Below are 26,401 nucleotides of genomic sequence, written 5' to 3' on the forward strand. Positions count from 1 at the left end.
ACAGGCAATTCTACAGACTTCAGAATAAAGCTGCCATAGTATATGAAGATTTTCAGAGTCTGAGGAAAAAAGGTTATTTAGCTTTGTTCTTGGAACTACTTCTACAGTGCTAAGTTAACTCTCTTCTCAAGAGCTACATTAAATAGCCTCCATTGATACCTGGTATTATCAGGTCCAAGAAGTGAGGGAAACAATCAGCAATTCTTATCTCTATCTGTTCATTCTTTTTCAAGTCATACAGCTTGAAACCATTCAGACTTAAAGCCAACAGGTTCTCTTCTACTCCTAAAACACTACACAGGCCCAGACCACCACTGTATTTCACTAGAATTTGACTCTGCTCAGCCTATTCCTCAAAACGTTTTCTCCCGTATCTTCTACCATGGCCTCAGTTCCCGAGTCTGGGCAAGAACATGGAGTGAGAACACTGTTGTTGATCTAAACATGATGCAGCAAGACCTCAATTCTCAGATTTTTCATTCCTAACTCATTTCAACCAACAGCATTGAAATATACTCTGTACACTAGTAATAAAAAAGACTAATTGCATCATTATCTCAAGAAGCCAGCACTACTTCACCTACGAAGTCAAGCTTTTTTTTTAAAAAAAGTACTTGTTGCAAAATAATGGTATTTTCTCCCCCAAAAGAAAGACCATCTCAAAAAATATATATATTTCATAGGAGGTAGCACTAACAGTATTGCATAAGACAGCATTAAAAAAAGCTGTTAACTGCACAAGAAGTTACTACATGTGACAAGGATCTATCCATCATTAAAAATCCATTGGCGATGCTATTTTTAATAGGAAAAGCCCTACAGGAGATAGTAATACTCCACTGATAAAACTCCATTGTATATATAAGTATGCTAAAAGGCTCATTTAATAGGTTTGGGAGGAAAGGCCATCTGGGCAGCCTATGTGGGAACCAAAGAGTATAACAACTTACACATTCATCACCTTTCAGTTCCACAGTGAAAGTGGAGAATTATTTTTTTTCTTTCCCAAAATTGTGGAAGGGAAACCAACATTAATAATCTAAGCAGAGGTAAGCAACAGCACATGCTGTAGTTCAGTTTTGTATTTCATCTAAAGTTTTCATAGGTATAGCCTTAGAACTTCAGGACTCCAGAGAAACATTCATTTGAAAGTGAACTAGCATGTACAATACTTTAATGCACCTTTATTGATGCAGAAAATACTGTTAAGGTCCTCACTGACTTGTTATAAAACAACTAACATTTAAGTAATGAATAACCCAGAGGACTTAACAAGTATTCCTAGTGCTGCAATTGCAGCTAGACTCATGAGATTTAATGTGTTCATAAAAATAAATAGGGAGCTGTCTAGCATTCAGGAGATCTCACCTTCTACGTCATTCTCAGAACTTGTCTCACTGAAGCTTTTCCATCGTTCCTTAGCTCTAGATAAGAAAATTTCATAGAGTTCTGCAAGAAAAGAAAACAGAAATAAAAGAAAAGCACCCCTGAAAGACAAAAGCATGCTAGGTATTTTTGGCTTTGTTTTTCTTGCTTTGTTTCATCTTACCATGAAGGGGAGGGAGGGTTTTTGCTTTTACTTGGTTACTACTAACTACTGGAATACAGTTTTATAGTATGCACTGTATTATGCCTTCTGTGGTGAACATTCCAATTACAGGAAGAAAGTCATGTCTTAAAATCATCCAGATTTTTACCTCATGTATGTGTTAGTACAATTCCAGTTCAAACTGGGATTTCATTGGTTATGGAATAAAACAATTTCCCTTTCCACTCCCCCAAGAAAGTACAACTACAAATTCTCAATTTTAAACATCACCATTAAATTGGGGTGGGGGATCTGCACCTTAACCCTTACAAGACTTAAATGTTTTTATAAGCAGATTTTAAACCTTACTTTTATAAGTTACCAGGCTATGACTGTCCAATTATAAATATACAGAAACACCTGCTTCTAAGCAAATACATCCCAAGTTTCAACCAACAGATTTTTTCACTAATATGTATAATCTGTTAAGGCATACCAGGAGTGATATTTAACTCGTTTCCCACAGCTAGACTCCAAACCTTCCCACGTACACTTGGTGGTAATCCCTGCCACCACAGCTCTCGAACTCTTCGGGTAGCACGCCTAGAATAGGGATGCAGGAGGGGAGGGAAAAGCAAGCATATATTACACACCTTGTTTTATGACATTACTGGGCAACTTACAAGCAAAACAACATACTATTTCCCAAATTAAAATTCAGGGATCTCTGCTTATGTTAAATCCCCATTAGAAAAACAAAACTTTAAGCTCCCAAAAAGCACATTTCATGTTGCTCTGTAATGACCTCTTACTAAAAAGAACTTCTTGACAAAACAGAAATGAAAAGGAAAAGTACAGTTCCTCAGGTTCCAGAGGAGAAACAAGCTACACTTGCCTCATTTACACAACAAAACTTCACTTACATGCCTTCCCAGTTAGGTAGTATTTCATTGACCCAAATCACCATAGCGCTAGCAATATTCTCTTCTTGCTTAAAACGCTCTCTCATTATTTTTTTCCTTTTATGTGCTTCTTTAATTTCTGTTAAGCAAAACACATCAAAAATTGTTAGTATACATAAATTGTTAGATAAATCATTCAAATTATCCGATTATTTTGATTGTGTCTGAAAGATCAAGGGTAAACTACAGTTGCACATGAACTATCCAGCACTGTTTCTGATAACTGTAGGTAAACAAAGTAATTCTATAGAAAAGCTAGGCATTATAAAAACAAGTGAGATAAAAAAACGTAATATGTATCACATGTTCCACTCTGAAAAATTACAATTACAAAAAGCAATACAGCTACAACAGATGTGGAACTAAGATATTTCTATATCAGATATGCCCAGTTTGTGTTTTGCTTCACCTACCAAATATGAAGGTAATGTCCAATTGGTAGACCTATTCAGTAAGGATGAGCAGACTTACACCACTCTTCAGAGCAATTAAACAGGAATAAGGCAAGAGTATTTTGTCAGAAATAGATTGTCTGTAGGTGCCTCTTTATTAAAATAGCTAAAAAGGACAGAGCTTTGCCATCACTGAAAAATCATTCTGAAGTTGCAAGACGTTTTCTATTTCTGCGTGCATTAGATACATCAAAAAAGTAAACTCGTCATCCCTAATAAAGGGATGATACAGGGCTGAACAGCTTCAGCTTTGTGTGTAGCAATAGTTAATTTAATGAATACTAGGGCACACATACTAAAACATTACACATGGTTGGCCTTTCAAAAGTGCAGTTGGAGTATATAGCCAACAGATCACACCTTACAAGATTTCACTCTTCTCTCCTAGCGTGCATATGTTGTCATATGCCTTGGATTTCTCATTACATCTTTCAGAGTAAGCTGCTACAGATCTATATAGCGGCTCAATGAGTTCAGAAGCTTATATCCGACTAACAACAGACCAAGTAAAACATGCAGCATGAACTCTTAAAATAGCTTATTGCCTGAATACTAGTCATGAGAACACAGAAGTCCTTTCAACAAACTACTCATTGATTGACATAGCACCAAATGCTACAGACATTTAATTTAAAAAGTAGATCTAGTAGGAGTAGAAAGGTACACACAAGTACAGCTGATTGGTAAAACAAGGTTTTCATCTGTATTCACACTGTAATTGATATCAAATTCCTGGAAAAAAATAATCTTTAAGCAGTCAGCTTTAGTATATTTTGGTTCTCAGTGAAAACTGTAGCAACATTGCTTGAAAAAGGAGCCTGAGTATAACGAGCATAGAGAAAGTTTCTAGCTGATCACATTACACAAGTAGTTTAAAAAAAATCAAGTTTCTACTTAAAAAATAAGGAAAGTTAAATTGCGTTCTGAACCCAGTTACATTCACTGTGCTAGAACAGGAAACAAACTGAGAATTGAGTTTGATTTTAAATTGTGTACAGGGGTACCAGAAAATACCCTAAATATTAAATTAGGTTGTTCTCTACCTGCTAGCATGCAAGCCAGAACTTATTTTTGCTGCACAGTTAAATACAGTTATAGCAGTTACTTGCAGTTAACATACCTCGTTTCTTTGCCTCCGCCACCATTTCATCATATTCTTGTCGGTGACGTAAAGCCTCCTCCACTGATTTGGCAGGAAGATTTCTGAAAACAAGTTGTTCCTGAATTCAATACACACAAGTGACATTCTGAACCATTTCAAAACAAGTTTTAGTTTGGCTTCTCTGTAAGGTGAGCTCTGGGGTTGTCACACGATCAGTGTTTCAGTAACTGCAGTGGAAGACTGCTATTTATGCACAACTACCAGATGTTTACTGCTTCTGTTCATTTCCTATAGCATACTCCAGGGCATGACCAGAACACAAGAAACTAGCATGCTATCTTAAGTCACTGTGACATAGCCAAGATCTCCAATTTTCCATCTTTTTCCTTTCAACTTACATTAAACTACTGCCAGAAAAGTTTTTCTTACTCATCTGTCACCAGTCTCTGAAGCTATTTTATTTGTTGAACATCCGAAATGAAGTCCAAATGAAATTTGCATGAAGTGATAAAAGGGAAATACTGATATTCCTTACGAAATTATTCTGATACATTTTTGTACATGCATATTCTAGTCATTAAATATACCTACATGTCAATTCTTCATCTGTTCACACAAGAACTGTGATTATGTATTTTCAATAATATGTAAAGCTTTTTATTCGTTACAGTTAGGCCCATAAAATTCACAACAGAAGACAGATTTACCAAAGGAAGAAAAGATAGATCCCATTCACGTCAGACCTAAAGTTAAGGATGCTTGCTACAGAACTGGCTGTTAGCCAGCTTCAAATTTGTTTTTCCTTTTTTTTTTTTGGCTGCAGAGTGATCCCCCTAATTTGCAAATACACACTTCCTACTGACCATGCAGGATCATTCCGAAACAAAACAGAACCCATTGTTTGGTCTCAATCTCTTCCCCAATCTCTGTTCTACTTTGGTTCAAAATAAGCAGGAGACAGTTGTTATTTTAACATACAAAAAAAGTTTCCCTACTTTTATACAAGCAGAACAGATTGTTTTCTTAGAACTTCCAATGGAACTGAGAGTAAAATTTATTTTCAAGAATGACACTTGTGGCAATGTGCTATATTCTTGGGATAGCAGTCAAATTTGAAACAAGTGTCATTCTTAAAAACATCTGTAAGTTTGTAAAATTGTAAAATTTTGAAAGTATCAAAACATATCAGAAAGCCAGTTACTATATGCATTATTCCACCCAAACATTAAAGTAAATAACATTTACAAAATCTTACAGTAATCTGTACCTTTGTTCAAGATATTTCTGTCTTAGCACTGAGTGAGGTTATACACCACTTGAGAGAGTCTCCACGGAAACACTTTAATGCTATATACTCTCAATTTCCTAACTGAAATTGGTTAAAACAAACACTTAACAGTGCCACCACAAGTTTTCTCAGGGTGCCATTTGAAAGCTTTGATCTATTTGCTTTCTTCACAGCTTCTGTTACTAGTCAGCAGGTCCTCCTTTTTCCTTCAAATTGCTGAAGACAGCATAGTAGCTGAACATACTACCCATTTTATTACTAATTTTTCATTACTATTCTTATTTGTACCTAATGAAGTTTTTGTTGCATCTACAGGTGCTGTTTTATTGCCTTCAACTGTAGATTTAAGAAGCCAAGGAAAAATAACAGGAACATGGGCAAAGAACTGTTTCAGTGAACTCTATCTTGGTACCTACAAATCAATCAACTGTGCTGGCATAGTACCTTCCTGTCATAAATGCTGAAAGCTCATTTTTTATTTCTTGGGTTTCAAAGGCAATTCTTTCCACTTCTGCAGTTACTTACCTAATACTTTTTCTTTGTTTTGTTAATACACTCCTCTGGTAAGCTATCTCCAAGTTCACAAAAGTGACAGCTGCAATTGTGAAGTCTTTCCTACTGGTCTAGGAAATAAGTTTCCAGAAGGGGGAAGTATACACAGGGAAGAAATCCCTACAAATCTTCAGTAGTTTTCCTGATTAAGGGTGCATACAACACTGTCAAAAATCAGCTGTGATACACAGCATATAACTGACCAGTGGTCCCATTACGGTAAGAAAGAATTTCTCATATAGACTGTTGTATATTTGCAGGTTCTTCTGGAGGTACTCGTTAGTTTATTATCTGGGATGGAATAATACAGATACTTTTGTATAAGAATTATAAGAGTTAGCTTATCAGAAACACATCTAACAAATTCAGTCATCATCACTTCCACAGCAGAATCATACTTACGCTGGTCGATCCTCCAGAATCAATGCAGTAGTTGAAAGTGGTTCAAATTCCATGTTTTTACGTCTTGCTGATGGGGGTGGAGGCTTACACATTCTTCCTGTCCGTGCTTCATATTCCTAAACGACATTGATAAAAATTAAATTTTGACTTTCAGACTCCCCTCTAATCTGTAAGCGTATTACCTGTATAACACTTAATGTTACATGTAATTATTATTTAATAACTTAATACAAAGAGCTAACATTACAAGGTTGAATTTATTTATAGCAAGACAATGCAGTTTTCCAGAACTGCCAAACAAAAATGAATGAGAAAACAGTTTCTTGTATCAATTTAACACTTGATCTATTCTTGTTCAATATTACTACAGAGCATCCAAGGATCAGTAATAGTTAGGAAATCTGCATAATCTTCCCATACAAATTACTGAGCAAAAACATTTAAGTAATCTGTGAAGTTGAGAAAAAAAACACTAACCAAGAAAGTGTGTGTTCCCATTTCTTTCAATTCTAGCCCCTCTTGGGATGTGGTATCCCCTCTAATTTTTGAATCTTTGTTATCCAGAACTAGGTACTCAATGGCAATACAACAATATTTATCATTAGTCTGTTTCACATAATTTCACTCTCAGAAGTTAAAACATGCAATCTACTTAGAAATAGTTAAGAGCCTTTAATACACAGATGATTCTGAAGAAGAAAGAATCCCATTCTATTTTCTGCAGAGCAACTCATCAAAACAAATATGATGCACTCTTTAGGAAAAAGGCTTGTCAGAGGCAGATGAAAGCCTTAAATCTTACATATTGCCTCTTTTATAGGCTTTGTAAATAAAAGTTTACTGCCAAGTTACTGAGGAACACATTCTTAAAGTTCAGCAAATATAAGTTATCTGTGAGAGGACTTTCAACTTGTTCCCAAAGGGTAGGCATGGATGCTAGATACTAGTTTCTCTGCAATTCTTACACACGCTAGAATTCAATCAGAATATTAAGAGCTGAAAAATCACCTTCAAGAGAACAAATTCAAGATACTTTAGTAATGTATTTTCAAAAAGTCACACAATTTTCAAAGATTAAACACAGCCAAATGAGCTTGCAGAAGCTTTTTTTCCTCCTTCCCCTCAACACAGTTTGTTCTTGTACATCTGTTGCTTTAGTAACTGTGTAAGTAAATTCAGTCTCAGATTAACCAAAATATCTTATGTTGGTTAGGTCACCAAGAATAAAAATCGATCAGTTACTAGTTAGGTCATATCTTCTCAATCAAACAATCTTCTCTAAAACCTGCTCACAAATGAACCTTACACCTAACAGAGCTTCTCATATGCATTAGTTCTCCCAGGGTCAGACAGAGGACTTTGCACATTCAGTGTTCATTGACAGCATTATAGAAACATAGCTGACAATTTTAAAGCTATTATTTAGCTTAAATATTCAGTGCACAGTTGGAGTCCATGAATTTAAATGAGAAAATACTTCTTACAAAAGTGACAACACAGCCTCAGATTTCTAGACAAGACACTGTTTTCCCAGTACTAAGGTCACTAAAAGTTTTCTGCTCAACAGCCTCCTTTATCCTACCCATTTTAATGATCTCTGACAGGACTTCTGCTCTTCCACATTGGGCATAATCCATGAAGTGGTCCAAAAATCTTAAAGTCACATTAATCTCACCTCAAGAGGAAGTTACCATACCAATGAATCAGTGAGGCTAGATACCTCTGGGTATTGTCTAGTCCAGCTTCCCTGCCCAAAGCAAGGTTGTGTGGGGTCTTGTCCAGCCAGGTACTGAGTGTCCAACCTCTATTTCTGAGTCTGAAGGCTCTGCTCTTGCTAGGCAGAGGATATAGCACCCAGTATTCCCAAGTGGTTTCCCATCCAAGGGCTAGCCAGGCCCACCCCATTAGCATGTTCACAGTGCATTATATGCCACTATACTATTCAGATCTCAGGAGTTATCCGGGCTTCTGACACACCTTTCAGTTTCTAGTCTGTGGGAGTCAGAAGAACAATAGCTTAATGGATAAGAAAAGGCAATTACACCTCCACAAAAAAAAGCTAAAGAATAGTTGGAAACATTCTCAATTTCCCCCCCAAGTCTTTAGCTAGCTTTCCAGCTATCTACACAGCTATTAACCTCTGTCTCATACCCCACCCCACAGCAGTGTAACTTTTTAGTGCCCTGAGAAGTGCAAGCCTATCTATCTCAACTAGAGAAGTTCTGTCACTTTTCTAAGAAAAGCCCCACTGCGTACCTTGATGATAGCTGTGCTATCACCATTTATACATACTTTCACACTAAAACATTAATTATTTGTAAATGATTTTAAAGTTATTAGACAGCTCTTCTTTAATACAACTTTGTTCTAATATTTGTTCTATTTCTAGGTGTCTGTGGCCAAGAACAATAGGATATATAAATTTCCTAAGACATCTATTCCTGTCCTGAAGAGCAATTCCTAAGACAACTTTCAGTTGAAAACAATATGCAACCAATACCATTAGGCACATTCAAACTAGCGTCTTGAACTGGACATGCAGAAGTGTTAGAGCTCTACTGTAATTTACAGAAGCACAAGAAAAAATAGACAACCCAAAATATATTGTATGAATGAATATACATATTTAAGAGCCTAAATTAAGAGCCTAAAATGTTTTCATCCCACCTAAAACCATAAGACACTGTGTGTACTCTTGGCGTGATTTATACCTCAGGCTACCCTTGCATATTCTTGATTAGGAATGACAAGACCCCCTGGTCAGCACCCAGGCTGCATACTGAAGAACTAGGCCCAAACTGCTGGAGGACAGTAGCAGGGCAGTCTATCAAACTCTTGGTTGAATTTATGAGTTACTCTTTCCAGTACTTTGCAAAAAGAGCAACAAAATCAAGTTAATTTAGCAGTCAGATGAGCAAACTCAGATGGCACCAACGTTTTGGGCTTTTTAATTCCTACATACCCAATTTGTATGCAAGTTAAATAAAAAGCACCAGGAAGACAGATACTAGAAATGAAGCCACTCTCACCTTTATTACAGACAACACATTTGAATGGTGCTAATGCCTCTGGCTGTCATACATACTAAGAACTGATAAGCCATTCCCAAAGCAGAGACAGGTTAAAAAAAAAAAAGAAAAATCTTCATAGGGATCTCCACAAAAGGCAGAACTCATTATCAAACTATGCTTCTGGAAGTAAGGACACTTCACTTTAAAAAGAGTATTTTTTTTTTTGCACAGACTGTGAAAACTATAAGCATTACTAGAAAGAGTCCAAGCCGGCAATGAAATAGCTTCAAGCTCAAACTGTCATGGCTGCACATTCCCCAAGAAGAAACATACTCCAAAAGTATCAGAGAAGACATTTCTTGCTCAAGAAACCTATGCTCTATGAAACTTACTTGAGGATTGGATCCAACAACCATCAAATGTGCACAGAACTCGTTAATTTGTGCAACTAATATACCCATTTTTTTCTGGAATATGCCTCTCACATTTTGTGTTACTAGACTTAAAGATTCCAATAGCCACTTGATGCAGGATCTGAAATTCTTGGCACTGTCAGCTTGAGCTGCTGCAGATTTTCACTTCATAACATGTGAGCAAGTACTCTTCCATAAAAAGGTAAAAATTCAATTTAAAGCATTTGACAAGACAGGGGCTTAAGATGCAGGACACATCCCAGAGGGTAGAACTGTTGACAGCTAATATTCAAGAATTGAAAGACCTTTTTACATAATAAAAATAACTTTGGAAGTGTCAGTTTGGAAGTATAATAATGTTTTAGGAAATTTTGTTCCTAAGAATTCTTATTGCAGCACCTGGCATTTATTAAAAGTTACTGAACATTTCACAATCTCAAAATAGATGAAACAAATCTCTGCTTTAATAGAAAGTAAGAACTGTTATCTCCTTATTAATGCTGGAACTGCATCCTCTCATCTACTAAGAATCATAAACCTGCAAACAGGCTAAAAGTATGTTTTTTCCTGAGAAAAAAAAAAGCCATGACAACATAAGAAAGACCACTTTGATATATGAACAGACTGGTATTTCCAGTATTTATTCCACAGAAATACAGATAAGCCTATTAACCTACAGACAGGTAACAGGTAAATGGGTCAGGGCAAGACTTTTGCTTACGAAACTGCCTTTGTGCTTAAGATAAAGATCTCATTTCTTTTTTTTTTTAATAGTCTCTTACGAGGGTACCCTGCATCATCCTAGTAAAACTGATACCAAATTTATGTAAGGAGAAGTTCTGCTTAATGAATAAGGACTCCCTCCTACACCCCAGCTCCCCCCCCCCAAGTTAAGTGTTAAAACTGGTGCACTAGAACTGACTACAAGGTGCTTAAAACCAGAACAGTGCTTACAGCAAGAACAGTCATCACTGAAAGATTCTGAGAATCATAAGCTAGACTTTTTTTATAGAACTTAGAAAGCCAAATGCCATCAGGACAGATAGTGCATTCGTTCCTAACTTGCAGGTTATATAGGAAGAACCTATACTGAAACAGGGAAAAATGCTAATCTTCACACAGCAGGAGAGAACAACCAGATATACACAAATGCATTTCTAGCTCAGCCTTCCAAAGTAACGTCATCCATCTCCAATCTTTAACTTACTGTTTTTCCCTCAATTGAATTTTTCACAGTTTGCATCAAGTTTCATCTCTTGTTGCTTACAAAAAAAACATTAAGCCACAGGCTTCTGGGCCCAATGAAGAAGTGATGAGAGTGCCTGGACCATGTAACGTGAACCACAGGCATCACATATCCACTAGCAGTCACATTACTGCTCTATTTCATGAAGCCAGAGTAACAGATCCACAGAATAAAAAAAGTGAACTTGTACTATTCCAGTTAACATAGGGTATAGGATTACTTAAGAGTTTTCGATGTAACAGGCATATGCACTGGACCAATTTCAGAAGCATGCCAGTCACAGCAAAGGAAGACATAACAGCATATAACACAGGAGTTTCAATAGCTGCACTTCCAGTGCAGCTGCACTTCCAGCGCAGCTTTTCTACATTTCCAGTTTTATATTGGAAAGAATGATTAAAAGCACCTGGGATTCTGAACTGCCACTGTTAATAGCTTGTGTGACTTAGAGATAGGAAAAATATGATTCTAGGATATCAATTTTCCAAGCTAACACAAGGTGTTATAAAAATATTACAAATTAAGCCATTTTAACAACTTTTACCATTAAGCAAGCAGGCACAGCAAACACAGGTAACGCTAGAAGTTGACAGTAATTTACTTTACCTCCTGCTATTCAAGAACATGCACTAGGTTAATAAACAATACTCTATCACTTTAAGTTGTTAGTGAGATTCACGTGTGAAACTTTTTTTTTTTTACTAATGGTATCTAATGAGTTGATGGTTAGTGCCATAAAATATTCATGCTACTGTGAAAATGTGATGTTTGTTCTATTTTTAATGAGTACTACATTGTCCCATGCATGGCATTGAATACAACTAGAAAAAACATTAAATTCCATACCCCTGTGTTTAATAGACTGAGAGCAGATATTGACGCAAGACTGCCAGAACTGTCATCCTAATGAGAAAAACAGAAGCAAAGCCTTAGTGAATAAATGAAGGAAAAGACCATTATAAAACAGCAACATGCAAGCCAAAGTTTAAATTCAAACTGAGTATAAACATCTATATGTGAAGAATCAGATGCAGCTGTTCCCCCTCTTTCCACAGGGCTCAAAGTACACAAAAATGCATACAAAGACTTTACACTTGACCAAGACGTGTATAGACTCCCCCTGGAGTAATTTTCTATTTTAAGTGAAGTTCTTTACTTTCTACAATCAGCACCTTTTCCCAGTGGGAGATCTTTTTCCATAGTACTTTTCTCAAGTGAATGACAGAAGATGTTGCTTGATACACTGTTCCTCCCTAGACCACACCACCCATAAACATTACAGTTGCTTAAATGCTACCCTTGGCAGGGGCATTGTGAGAAAGAAAAGCACAGAACACCATCTAGGCTGACACTCCAAAAATGAATCACGAAGACTTTGCTTTCCTTCAACTTCTTAGACTGCATTTCATACCCAACTGGATCCTCACCTATAAACTCGTTAGCTTTATAGGATTTCTACATCAATCATTTGGGTTTTTCTATTTAGCATGAGAGAGCAGATTTCATTAAACTGCACCATGGCATACATTGGGCCTTTACATCCCCACCTTCCCCCTGCCATATCGTGGCCAGTATTTCTAAACTGAAAGCTCAGAAGTGAGCTACAGCCTCACAGATGAGCTGATGAGAACCAGAATACAGGGGCAAGGCTGTAAAACAGTCACTTGGATTACACAGGACAGATGTAAGACTCTAAATAACAATTTTGAAACCACAGCACATTTGATTCAGGTGATCTGGCAAAAGCATGCCCAGCTACAGGTATTCATTCTAGGCTAAACTCAATTTTCTAATAGAAAAATCCAAGCTTAAAAAGAGTGCCTAAAAACAGACAGCTGTTCCTTGTAAGCATTATATTACAGTACCAGAAAGAAATAAGTTTATTATGATTTCAGTGTTATTTCTGAACATCTGTCCTGTTCTTATACCCTACATACCCCAGACAAAACGAAAACACACAAAACCCCCTCAAATTTCAAAGGATTTCCTCTCCCTTGCCACATTGTCTCCTTTTCAGTACTGAAAAGCCATACCAGCCTCACAAGTATAAAGCTTATATAAAAGAAAGAAACAAAAGCATACATGAAAGACACCACCTTCACCACTTGAAAGGATCTTTTTGCTAATTTATATTCTTTTGGAATTTGATATAGCCTGCCTGAATGATGACTTTGCTATCAGTGCACCTCCAGTTCACCAGCACGTCTGCTTATCTCACAAAATCTCAATTCTTAGGAGGAGAAAAAATATTTAAAGTCTGTGTCACCCTTTGCTAAAGAAATTGGAAGCCCAATAGAGGGTGAGACATCCCGTCAAAAAGCAGAACCAGAAGTTCTCCTTGACAAGCTTTCCTTGTCAAAAAGCTGGTTAAGTCTTTTAGGAGGAGCTGGATGTCCTTTATGCAAACAAGGAAAGGCATTTGTCTCACTGAGGTCCTACCAGCTTCATTACCATTTTATTGACAACATAATCATTGCCCAAGCCTAAAATACTTGGGAAGGTCTTTGAAACTTTTAAACACAAGTGTTTTACCTGTAGTACAGCATTTCACTGACTACACGTAGGACTCTGGAAAGATGACAGACATTTCTTGAGAAGCTGACCACTCCTGTGCCTGCAAAGGGCATCACAGCCTTCTCACTGCTACCAGCAGACAAACTGTTATTGAAATGTTACATGTTTCTAGCAAGACTTAACACCACTTTTATCGTCTGTCCTGTTTTCAAGGCAGTTTGTTACTAATGTATTTCTACACGTATCTGCTAAGCAGGGAGAGTTACTTCTTTCTTTCCAGCAGTATGTGCTGAAGGAGCCAGCATGACCTCTATCTAGATAAGAATCTACTTAAACTCTCATGGAAAAACTTCTAGCACTGTATTTACCTACTTCTTTCAGATATTCAATTTCTAGATTTGTTGACAAACACACTGTCACATACACTTTAAGTATTGAGAGCTTAATGCAGTTTAAATTGAAGCCACAAAGACTGGAGTGATGAGTTACTATAGCAAGTCAGAAATCCTGGGCTGTATGAAGACGGCTTCAAAACGCCTGTGCTCCTCCAAGGGGAACCTCAGATGGTTCTTGTCCCTGGGAGACCAAGGGAGTTCTACTGATTGAGTGCAATTTCACCATTAGATTTCAGTCAGGAGATAACGACACTGGAAAAATATGCAAGTGAAGACAGTTTATTAGCTCTCAAGTACAGTATTTCAATTATTTTAAGATATCTGAACAACCCAAAAGTAGTATTTTCAGATGTTAAAAGAGTGACCCGGTCATCTAAATCAGAGTTAGTATTTAATTGTCTAAAATTAATACTTTCCATCTTGTATACAAGGTGGAAAAGCTTTTGGAAAAGATGATTTTACTTCACTTCTGAAAAAGCAATTAATTCCGAGTCACTGCAAGCTTCTCTGTTGTGTCAGATTTGAATAGAACATCCTCCCCTCTCTCTCCCCCCTCGTTCATTTAAGGCTGGGCTGTCACTGGCAGTACTTTGTTAAAACTGTTGATAAAGTGACTTATTTCACTTCTGTTTTGTCTTGAAAGACAAACATTAACATGTTTTGAGTTTACTTTAATTTGGACATATCAGAAGCAAAATCACACAACTTTATCTGAACGAATAAAAATATTGGAGAGTGCTTTAATAAAAAAAGAGCTTAACTACATGACCTGATATACAGAATCATTTTGATCACGAACACAAACATCTTTTCTTTAACCATAAGGACAGAAAAAAGTTGAGTTTGCTTTTTAAGCAAAACTTGCACTTCAGTCAGTACACACCACCCCACAAATCATTTTCTGCCTTAAACGCTGCTGTATTAAAGTATTTCGGCAGTGTAATTTAAAGCAGATTTCTGTACAGACTGAAAAGAATTTACCCAGCTGATCATTAATGACCACATACCCCTCATAATGGCCAGTTTTATTAGCTGCAGTTCATGAAAAAAGGCACACTTCCTAAAAGCATCACATGCATTTGACATTTGCAATCCTAAGGAGCTGCTATTTTCCCTTTTTAAAAAACAGCGAAGGAAGGAAGCCCAGAGGAGGGAGATGTCCAGCAAAAAAAAAAAAAGAGTTGGCCTCAATCACATCCTGCCTGGGCAGCTCTAAATCCAAGGAGAGCCGGGCGTGCCAGCAGCTGTGAGCTGGGAGACGCAGCTGCCAAGAACTTTCAACCTCTGACCCAGTTTGAGCTAGAGCATCTCGCCCAAAGCATGCTGATGGCAGCACAGCTGCGGGGGACTCTGCCATCTCCCGAAACAGGCAAGCCCTGCAGCTTGCTGCAGGCAGGGTATTTATCATCATATACATATGCTATGAAACTTGCAGAGAAATTTACGGTCATATTCATTAGACAGTCTCTGAAGGCAGAACTGGCTAGCATCATTGTCTGAAAAATGCCTGAAACGGTATCCCAAATTAAGTTTCCAGATTTTCTGGGAAGTTATTCAAGATACTAGACTCACTACCCGACTTCTTTGCAGAGGCATATATAGCAATATCTATTTGATAGACAGTGACCGTGAGCCATAAATACTCATTTAAATGTTACTATCAATTTACTTTATCATCCTCACCAGAACAGAAAACAAAGGAGGCTCCTACCAACCAGGATGGAAAGATGGAAATTTAAGACTAACATTAAAAAGGATCGTCACTTATTAAGCAGCAGCATAGAGCAAAATATTCAAAGTTAAATATTTAAGTTTAACATTTTCAAAGGCTGGAAGAATTCTGATGCATTAAACTTTATTTAAATAAATACTCACAATATCAAGGTTTTTTTTTTTTTTTTTTTAAATCGGAAATGTAGTCTTAATCAGTTTCTTACTGAAATTTTCAATTTTCCTGAAAGCAAAACAATTACTGTCACATAGCACTTCTGCAGTACCGCAGGCTATAGCTCAAGGGGCTCACATAGTAGATTCTCAGAGCAGACCATCTCCCTTCTGCCAAAGCATTGTCACACTACTCACTGAAGAAGTGATGCTAGATGAGCTGGAGGAGGTAGACCAAAGACCTTAACCCATAAAGGAGAATAAAGCAAACGAATCCTGAGTTTAGTCAAAAGGGATTTCAAGTAGGGTGAGCCAAACTAAAATATTCAGATCAAACTGCCCCAAAACAAAGTGTTTATTTTACTTGTCTTCTCTCTCTCTTCACTCAGAGAGGCATGGATTGGCATCTGGGACATGGAAAACTATTACTCCCCTTCCCAAGTGTTTTTACAAGCCTAAGCAGCATGCATGTTAAAGTACTGACAGCATACACATTCTAAAAAAAAGCCACACACAAAACAAACACACAACCCCAAGAATTTTAGGTGAACTTTGTCTTAGAATGGCATGTGGGCTCTACCACCTTTTGGACCATAGGTATACAAGGATGCATTTTTGTTTCTTGTTTTACGAATAGGAAAATCCTTTGAACTACAATATTGCTAGAAAGCTGTGATATAAGCATTACCCTTAACCAGAAGGCTCTCCTTTTACGAATTAAGATTTTCCTGTCATGATTTAGTTTTCCTGCAAAAGGGCTTCTTAGGATCTCACCTCACATCTGAGGGATACTGACTCATTACTCATTCTCCTTAACCAAAGGTTTAGTCACACCCCCTCAAAGCTGGCCACTAGCATAAGTAAAGGCAATGAGCTTTGTGTTCAACCACAGAGAATGCCATAGCTGTGCAGGAACTGCAAGAATTTCTGCCATAAATAAACGACCATAAAATCCCTCTCAGGCAGCTTACCTACAGCTTAAACCCATTCTACTTGAACGGCCTTCCATTACAAACTTATTTTACACTGGTAAACAGTCAGCAGCCATTTTTCTGACTACAGATGACTAAAAAAAACCTTGGAAAGTAAGTGTTATTTTATTTCAGCTCACACTCGAACCCCTGACTTCAATTTAGGAAGTTAACACAGAAGCCTGCAGAGGCACTGAAGGGGGGGGGGGTGCCTCACCTACATTCCTTTCGGTCACATCTCCTTAATAGTGAGGAACTTAATCTAGGGACCTCAGTCAGCCATTCAAAAGTGCAGATTCTATTTTCCACTGATCTTCAATAACGAAACGTGCTTATATTCATTCTAGCCCACTGCCAGATCAGCAAATCTGAATGGTTTTGAGAAAAAACACCTCTTCTTCAAAGGCATGCACAAGAAGCTATATTGTTGATTTTAAACACACATGTAAGACATTTGATATAAGTGAAATATGAAGACATTGAGTCACCTCTCAATTTAAGAATCAAGTTCTCAGGCATTGTAGACTTAACTCTGTGCAGAATATACACCAATTTGCACCCCCCCTTTCGTAAGGGGGAATTTTAGACCTTGATGCTTTATGTAAAGACCATGCATGGTTTGTTGAAACTAGAAGTTAAAAATATTAGACATTACTGACACACCACTCAAGATTATATAAATCCAACACTGATCCTAATCTGGCAACCATTATAACTCAAACCACATGACTAATCTCTAGGACCAACTCAATCACGAGTAAAGACAATACACTGTTTTAAGATTTTCTGCCACTTCAGAGAAGTTAAAAAAAATGGCAATACTACAGTTTAAAAGGAAACCAGTAACTAAGAAACAACAGGATAAAAAATAAATATTTCTGCTGATTATGACTTGTCTGTCAAACATCTTCATTACTAGAAAATGGGAAGCAGATGACTGGTAAGCATTGTGCATATTCTCCATTGGGACGGACGAGACATCTGGATTTTTTTGCACAGTATTTTCATAGCACAAAACCAACAGCACTCATCTGCAAGTAAACTATGAGCACCTGCCCTCTCTCTCCTACCCAAAATAGAAAAACATCTCAATAAGTAGTATTTGAAAGTGTTGAAAAAGTATCCAGTTTAATTCAGAGTAAACAGCACTTGCTGCAATCTCATCATTTCCTTATTTTCCTAGATTTCATTGTGTGACAACTCCCATTACAATTATGTCCTTCAAAAAGAACCTCTTATTTTTCACTTTAGTTGCTCCCAAAAGGCCCTCTTCACCATGAAACTCTTTTTAGAAGATGGCTGAACACTGCTTTATTCACAGCCATTTGCACCTGCCAAACACATCAGCTCGTGGAATTTAACAGAGGAGATGAAGCAAAAGCAGCTCAAGAGATTCAAGTTACTGTTTTCACCAGCACAAGGGACACTCATATTTCTTAGGCCAACAAATCTTTCAACTTTAGTATTGTACGTTAATATTAGAAATATTACCAATTACTCATCTTTAAAGACTGAGGTCTTTTTATATATATTATTATTTCAGCAAATCAAAGACAGGAATGAATATTTAGAAGTGATGCTGTGGTACAACTTGGTATTAGGGGTCAGAAAATTGAATCACTTTTCTGTGGAACACCAGTAAATCCCAAATAAGTTCAACCTATACTGCTACAACTATTCTGAAACAAAAATACCCTAGTGAGCTTAAAAACTTAAGTGAAATATTACATGTTTCAGAGTTCTATGCAGTTTGTCACCAGTTACCAACACAGCAAGTCTTACAGGCCATAAACAAGGACTACAGCAAGGTGAATTAGATCCAAAAAAAAATCAGTCTTGTAACACTGCAATAGTCAAGAATGCTTTAAGAGGAAATATTTTACTAAATTAATACCTAGCCTGAAGAAAAACTGAATATACAAGCATAACTATGGTTTTATTGCACAAACCAGGCACAAGTAACTCAGAACTGAACCTCAAAGGAAGACTAGAATATTTTGCAATCACTCTACCATAACAAATATTTAACATGTTAAATGAGGCAGCATTTTATGGAAAATTAATAGAAGTGCTACTGTTTTGATCTAAACAGCTTGAACAGTTTTTGAACACATCAACCTTTTATTAGCACTAAGGTGTACAGAGGAACATAATAGATAGTCATAAAATTCAAACTCTTTCCTCAGTAGCTCTATCCTTTAGAGACTACCTTGTAAGAGTCTTCTTCCCAGAGGACTCTATGGCCATATAGTAGTGATGTGGAGATCACTGCAATACTTGTGTGTTAATTCCTATAAGTTTTATGTCTAGACTTGTGTGATGTTTACTCACCTGCTGAATTATTTTGGAATCTTTCGGAAGGTTTTCCCTGGGGGGTACTTTTCCAAACAACTTCCAACCAGGAGCACTTTGGACAGCAGGTTTGAGTTCCTTTGTCCTTTTAGTGAAAAAGTTTCTGAAAAAGAGGAGGGTTTTCTTTTTGTTTATTGTAAGTACATCACAAGTTATATTTGTACCCACTTACAGCTTAAAGTGATTTCACCATTGCAGAGATTTACTGCTCAGCAAACACAATGTGCTACCTCAGTTTTCTCTTTAAAGTAATTAATTTGAAGTGAAGCAGCTTTCATTACAGGTGCTTTGATGCTAATATATTTATACTTCACATTCCGTTTTACCTTGGAATTCCAAGGTACTCCGGGCAACAGTAATACTGGACACTTTCTCAAGTGTAAGTTAGGAGCATTCAGCAGCTCTGACTTTTGTTTGGAGTTTACCAAGCTATTTGGAGATTGAAAAGAAAACAGCTGGAAGTCTCTGTGCAACATACAGATTTAAAAAAGAAATGGGGAACTACTATTTCCGCTAACATTTTCCACAAACTTTGTTAAACGTTTTCAAAAGTTGAAGATCAAGAAAAACAGGGAACACACACAAAACTTCAGTTTCACCGATATCCTTTGCTAGTCCCTAAAGCAATTACAATCAGGCAGATGACTGCATTGCTTCACAGAAAGCCATCAGTCAAAAGTTCATATGAGCAACCTTATTTTTTCCCTCCTCTGTTTGAGGTCCTACTCCAAGATTCTTCCTGATATGCTTTATCTAACTTACACTGCATGTCTCTTCCTCTCTTGTTTTCTTCTACCCACTGCTTTCTAAAATACTTGTCTGCTGTTTCAGGCCTCTAACAGTGGTTTTAACTCAGTTTGCTAAGCACACAATATTTTGTTCATTTGTTCAGAAGCGTATAAAGTTAACGTTATTAAAAAACTCAGCCGAGAGGCTCTTAAATATGCTCATGTTAAATTCAACCTCATTTAAGAGGTTAACCCACAGCAGGACAAGAGTTGACTTCTGACTAAACAATAAACAGGATCAGTCTGAACACAAATACACACCCCATGTTCTCACTGCAAAGCACTACAGAAGCTCTAGAGGACATCCTGCTCCACAGGGCTACTAAAAAGCTGGTCAAGTGCTCAAAGGATCATCAGGGAAACAAGCCAGACAAAGTATTCTGTAGGCCAACAAGACACTAAATAGTATGCTACAGCCTTATCCTGAAATCCAAACTACTACAGTGGCTGACTTTGGACTTAACAGGAGAAGACGCTTGTCCGAAATGCAAGTGTGCAAGAAGACACAGCCTGAGTACTATTTTTGAAATACAAAATAGCTCACGCATCCCAGCTTCTGCAACAGCAATACTGCTCAGTCCCTGCACATAGTATGGGATACTGCCAGGATTACCCAACAGCTCAGCCTCACTGCTCCTAGCACTTGTAGAAGCTGCCATCAGTGTTAAGGCTTACATCTTCCAATCTATCACTGTATCAAAGCTGTTTTATGATTAACCAGGAAGCTGGTAGATTTAAAATGAAAAAATGTGTAGACATACAGAAGGTTGTCACTAATATTTCTGTACAAAAGGTTAAGGCACGCTTGTGGCTCTTGAGACTTGATTTTAAGAAAAACAACCATAACATTAAGACAAGCCTTACAGAATAGTCCTCACCACAATAAATCTTGGGCTTTTTAAAAAAAATACACGCATTCATTGGTGTACTGAATTAAGCAAAGGCTTGTTTTGCTTTTTATGAATGCACAAGTGAAAAGATACAATTGTATTTAGAGCCAGACTTCCATTAAAGTCTGCTTCTTCTGAAGGCAAAAAAGCTGATCAAGCTTTGTATCATTTGTTAGAATAAGCCTCCCATAGGAATTCTAATCCAAGAGTAATTAATGAGAGGTTTACAAATAAGCTTTGCTTAACTTAGGATGGAAGGACACTTTTAATACATTGTTTTGGCAGCTAACAGTATCACATCTGATGTGCCGTTGACAACAGTAAAGCCTTACAAAAGCCCTGTTTAATGAACAGCATCTGTGAACGCTTACAAATTGCATTCACTGAATTGCAGGAAGTGTACTAGATTTGATATATTTGTTGCTGCTTAGAATATTCATGAGCTTCACTGATCCCAGAAAAAAGTCAACCAGAAATTAGCAATTCGTAATGAATCTCAAAATCCATTTGAAAACTTCAAAATTCCTTTGAAAATAAATCTACACTTTAGAACTGAGCGATGCTTTGCTGGAAAGGGATAGAGGCATTAAATTAGCTCACTAAATTACACTCTAGTTTACAGAAGCCCAACGAAAGTCACAAGTTTTTCTCCCTTTTAGTTTTATGTAGCCACAATGTAGTACACAGAAACACTCTCAAGCAATCCTCTGAAAAACACTGCAGTAGGCGCACTGAAGAGCACGGAAAGTAACAGAAACATGAAAAGCCACAGAATAAAAACTCATTACTATCACCTATCAAGAAATCTATGCTTAGCATTGTTTGGGCTACACTAAATAAAATCCACGGGCTCTCACAATCACACAGCTAAAACACCCGAAGTGACAGCAACAAGTGGCAGTTCTTCCTTCCTGAAGAAGGCTGCTGGAAGCGCTCCTGCCTGTGCCCACCACACTTTGTGCCAGAGCTCCCATACCAACGGGATGCTAACACAGAGATGCTCCTACAGGTGGCATTCACATTGTGTTCTAGTAATGTAATTGCTTGTTTCCACACTGCTTTTCTCTTTCAAGTCATTTTTCTTGCTAAGATAAGTTGGTGAAGTCTGAATGCAGACCAAACATCATTTTGCTACAGTTCTTACAAAATCACACATGCTTATCTTCCCTCCCTACAACTCTACTGCGTGCCAGTAATAACAGGCTATGAGTATTTCACAGCTTTGTGCATCCCATCAAAAAATGAAGTTGCTTTCCTGCCCACTCCGAACACACAGCCTTGTGTTTCCAATCCTAACTTTGAGTCTGAAAGGAGCCTGTCAGAAGAACCATCACAGAGAACAGGTCTGGTGTTGATGAGTGATAGTACTATACTATTGGAAACAATTAACTTCATTTTTCAATTCCCGTTTGAGACCAGCATTTCTAACAGTAACCCTAAGAAAGCATTCACAAGCCTTTAGTCCTCTAGCTTACATCTAACAAGACATAGGTTCCGACTCCCCCCTTCACTCCTACCACAAAACCGCAACCCGTAGCCTTTACGCCCATGCACTAAGCGGCATTGGAAAGTGCCAACCACAGCAGGGTTAGTCCTTAAATGCCCACAGAAGCAAGGAAGCTGCTTGGTAGCCCAGGTATCCTGACCAGTTAGAGAAGCAGGAGGTGGTAATTGTGATCAAACCACAAAGAAAACAGCAAAATGCAGCTAAGTTGCAAGGTACAAAATGGAAACGCAGCCCTGGTGTGTGTAACCTACTCTGCATTGTTCAAGTACTTCTAGTGTGATTGCACAGAAAAACACCCCAACTGCTGAGTCAGTTTAGTGATGCAATTTCAACCAGATTTTAAGAATGCAAAGCAGCCAAAGTACACAGGTACCCCAACAGGGCTTTGCCTCCTCCCCACTCAAGGAAAGGTTGCAGCATCATTCTTCTACTTATATCGGAGAATGAAATCACCAGAACTCCAACTAGGGAAACACTGAGAAAACAAGATCTGAAAGCCACAAATACCAAAGGAAGCGAGGGCTGATCATATTTTCCTTTTTATTGAGTGCCCTAATACCTAACGGTGAACACTGAATACAACAACCGTCTCGTATTAAATCCAGGGAAGACAGACACCAACAGGAAAGAATCAGCATCACATCAAGTCATCAAGAGCTTCCCCACTCCTGCCAACATAACTTTTCCTCTCAGAATCATAAAGGCTTAGAGGAAAACCAGCATGAAGTTAATGCTGCAAACGAGCAGCACCCTGTTTGACTACAAACAGTTCAGGGTTTTGCTTTGTGGTTTTGCTTTTGGTTTGCCTTTTAAAAAAACTATAATTAAAAAAATACAGTTAAAAACCCTGGAAAGCTGCTTTACTCTGCAATACATTAAGAAATCCAGTAACTCCAATAAAATCCCTAGATGAGTAAAAGAAATATGAAGTAACAAGTCAAACTCATAAAAAATTGTTTATGTACTATGATAAAACTGATTTTGCACCTCCACAAAGAACAGTTCTGCTTGTATACACTGTCTGTTTTCGCTCCATTCCTATGTTAATTTTTAAATAAGCTTTGTAGATATACAAAATAGGTCTGTTTGAAATCTGAATTAGCTGAAAGAAACTGATTAGGAAGCTACTTATGTACCCAATAATGCTTATCCAGATAGCTGCATCAGTGACGAGTCAGAAGAGATATATCCCAGGAATTGTTACAGACTTTTTTTTTTTACCCATATAGCATTATATTAATAGTTTTGACTTAAAACCATACTTTCAGAATGGTCTGCACAAGTTCTGAAGACCCCTGCAAGCCTACAACTCCCTATTCTTTCATGGCTATAATTGAGAACATGAACTACTACGTTCACATTGGCATGTTTTTTACCATGTGTAAAACACAAGAGCTGGTTAAGAGCACAACAGGTTTTTCTTCATACTCAACCTCATCCAGTCTATTAAGGTTTTATTTGCAGAAGTTTGGACATAGCAGCATAAAAACATTACCTGGCTATAAACGACTAGCTCTATGCTTTAAACAAGACTTCTCAATAATTTACATACAGAAACAAATGCAACTCAACTAAGCATAAATAATGAATCATTAAAATGAAATAAAACCTTCTTGGTTAGCTACTTGTTGGACTGCAGGCTTTGTAAAAGTAGGATTCTATTTCTATATTTTACACTGTTTATATACAGTGCACAATTTGTAGGAATTGTTAAAGTGCCCCAAAAAGTTCCACAATATATGTCCCAGACCACCCAGCAGGGTGTCACTGCTTTCCCGCTATGATAGATTTAAATTTTGCAACACTACCCAGCTGCTACCTGCTCACTTTCAAATGCTCTGAAGTGTTTTCTCACATTATTATGTCTGGGAAAGTCCCATGGGCATAAAAAAAAATTAAGAGCAAAGACCACCTACCTTACAAATACACTTTTCAATTAATCCTTTACTCTCCCACCTCAACCTTACTCTGTGTTAGATTCAGCAATCGGTTAACATGCAAGTGTTTTCAGACGTAGAATTCCTAATGTGGAGATTTAGAACAAAACAACTCACCAATAAATGTAGTACTTACTGAAACTAAAAATGTGGAATGTATGATAACTTAAAACAGCATGAGCCTATTCCAGGCCAGTGTATATAGACAATTGTTCCAAGCACAAGTTGCTAATCTCTGCCTAGACTGGAGGAGAGGGGACCCAACCAGTTTTACGGTTCACATCCTCCACCACTTTGCTACAGGATGAGCTTTCAGGATGGTGCTAGTTTCAGCAACTTTCAGCAGCATAAAGCTCTCCTCTTTTCAAACCAAGACAATCCAAGAAGTTTCCCAAACCACCTTCTCCAAAGGAACTTCAGTGTTTGCATCTGTAATACTCAAACAACAGCCTTCAGTACTATACAAATGAGTTCTTGGTTCCTCTCTTCTTCCCTCAAAAAATTAAAATAAAGAAACCAGAAATGCTAAACAGGAAAATATGCACCTCCCAACAAGACCAAGCTTGTAGTTTGTTTGTGTGTGGTGTTTTTGTTTGGTTGGATATTGTTGTTGTTTTAAACATAGCGATGACATTCCGATTGATATTACTGGTAAACTAAAGCCTCGGCTAGGATTAGGTAAACCTGAAACCCAATGAATGGCCATGGAGTAGCTGCAAAGGGCTGAGGGGTAGAGAAGGAGGCTCCTGACCTCAGAGTAGACACCAAGATTAAGGGAATTGTTGTGGGACTGCACTGAAGAGACTAAGTTAGATCAGCCGTACTGCTCAAGCTCCTCTTAAGTAGTGCCAGTCCATTTGCGAGTGGACTCTCAAATTCTGGTGGCAGAACAGTTTTACTACAGGTACACAAACACTTGGAAAGCTTTAAGAGCTGGAAGTGTTTAGCAGCATTACAGAACACCCTGTCCAGCACACTTACTGGCAAACAGCACTTTAACAGCCTAAATGGCGCTCCTAACAAAGAGCTGTTGCACAGGCCTGCTGTCGGACAGCAGGCTCACCTACTGAGAAACATACGTACACAAGCAGACATGTGCAAGGTAACTGATTAAATTTCAGGATGCTCAAGTACAAATGGAGTAAAGGAAGACAATCAACACAGTCTCACATTTACTTTTCCAAGTGAAATAGCAAAACAGAGCTCCAGGCGAAGGCACTGTATCATCTTCCCATTTAACCAGGCACTTCAGCAACTCTTTTGAGACTACACCAGACTCCATGGTCAATTTTTTTTTTTTTTTTTTTTTACAACAACAACCAAATGCCACTTGCTCATGGAGCCTAACCCCAAATCCTGGATCACTGGGCTGCAATAAGTGGAGAAGTGACCACCTGACTGCTTATGGCCTGCTGTTTCCTGCGTGGCCCAGAACACCTGCTCCTGCCGAGTCACAGGCGGGCAACCAGCAACATGAACAAAACAACATGAGGGGAACCAGAGCCCTTTCCCCCACCCACAGGATGACAGAGCTGTTTCAGCTCCGCTGAGGGGAAGCCCGCCCCTCCTCCTTGCACCGGTGACGTCCTATGTTTTCTCTCCTGTCTTCATCCCCAGAGTCTCCATACTTTACAAGTCAGTTCAACTCATCTCACAGAAAGCCACCCGAGCTTTTCGCTCCGTGAACTACAGCAGCTTACAGGATCAAATAAGTACCAGAAGCAGGGAAGAGGCATTCCCTTTGTTTCCTGACAACAAATTCTGAAATCAGCTCACCAAGATGTCTCATGCAAGTACAACCTAATGAGGCAAACTACCTAAAACTGTTCTTGTTGCAACTCATTTCCAGTTAAGACAGAAGTCAGCAGCTTCATCATCACCACAGTCACTAAAGTCTAAATGCTCCATACAATATACATTTTCAAGACAAAGGTGAGAAAGATCCCAAGCCTTTGGCAGAGCCCACAGATCAGTGAACTGAGTTCAAACAGGACAGTTACTTGATGACTGTCCCATGAGCTCGTGGTGCCTACTGCTGCAACCAGCCTGGTTAAGCCTCAGTCATGAGCCTTCCCTTCAGGTCCTAGAGACAGTGCCCGTTGATTACCAGATTGTGCAGTGCACTACTACAACACACTACTGTGAATTGCAGCCAATATATATACCAGGTATCTAACGTGGTTAGCGATTTCACAATATATCCAATG

At 38.0% G+C, this 26,401-nt stretch overlaps 1 protein-coding gene across 1 annotated transcript in view; it reads right to left on the reverse strand.

The window, feature by feature from the left end:
• The window catches only part of TBC1D12 (TBC1 domain family member 12), a 41,582-nt gene that overhangs the window by 7,875 nt on the left and 7,306 nt on the right, over nt 1-26,401 (reverse strand). Inside the window, 7 exon segments of the mRNA XM_067000780.1 lie at nt 1,369-1,449; nt 2,025-2,131; nt 2,452-2,569; nt 4,063-4,145; nt 6,287-6,402; nt 11,803-11,859; nt 19,052-19,175. Coding sequence (XP_066856881.1) covers nt 1,369-1,449; nt 2,025-2,131; nt 2,452-2,569; nt 4,063-4,145; nt 6,287-6,402; nt 11,803-11,859; nt 19,052-19,175 — 686 coding nt within the window.

Source organism: Anser cygnoides, chromosome 7 (genome assembly GCF_040182565.1).
Source record: "Anser cygnoides isolate HZ-2024a breed goose chromosome 7, Taihu_goose_T2T_genome, whole genome shotgun sequence".
Classification (NCBI taxonomy): Eukaryota; Metazoa; Chordata; class Aves; order Anseriformes; family Anatidae; genus Anser; species Anser cygnoides.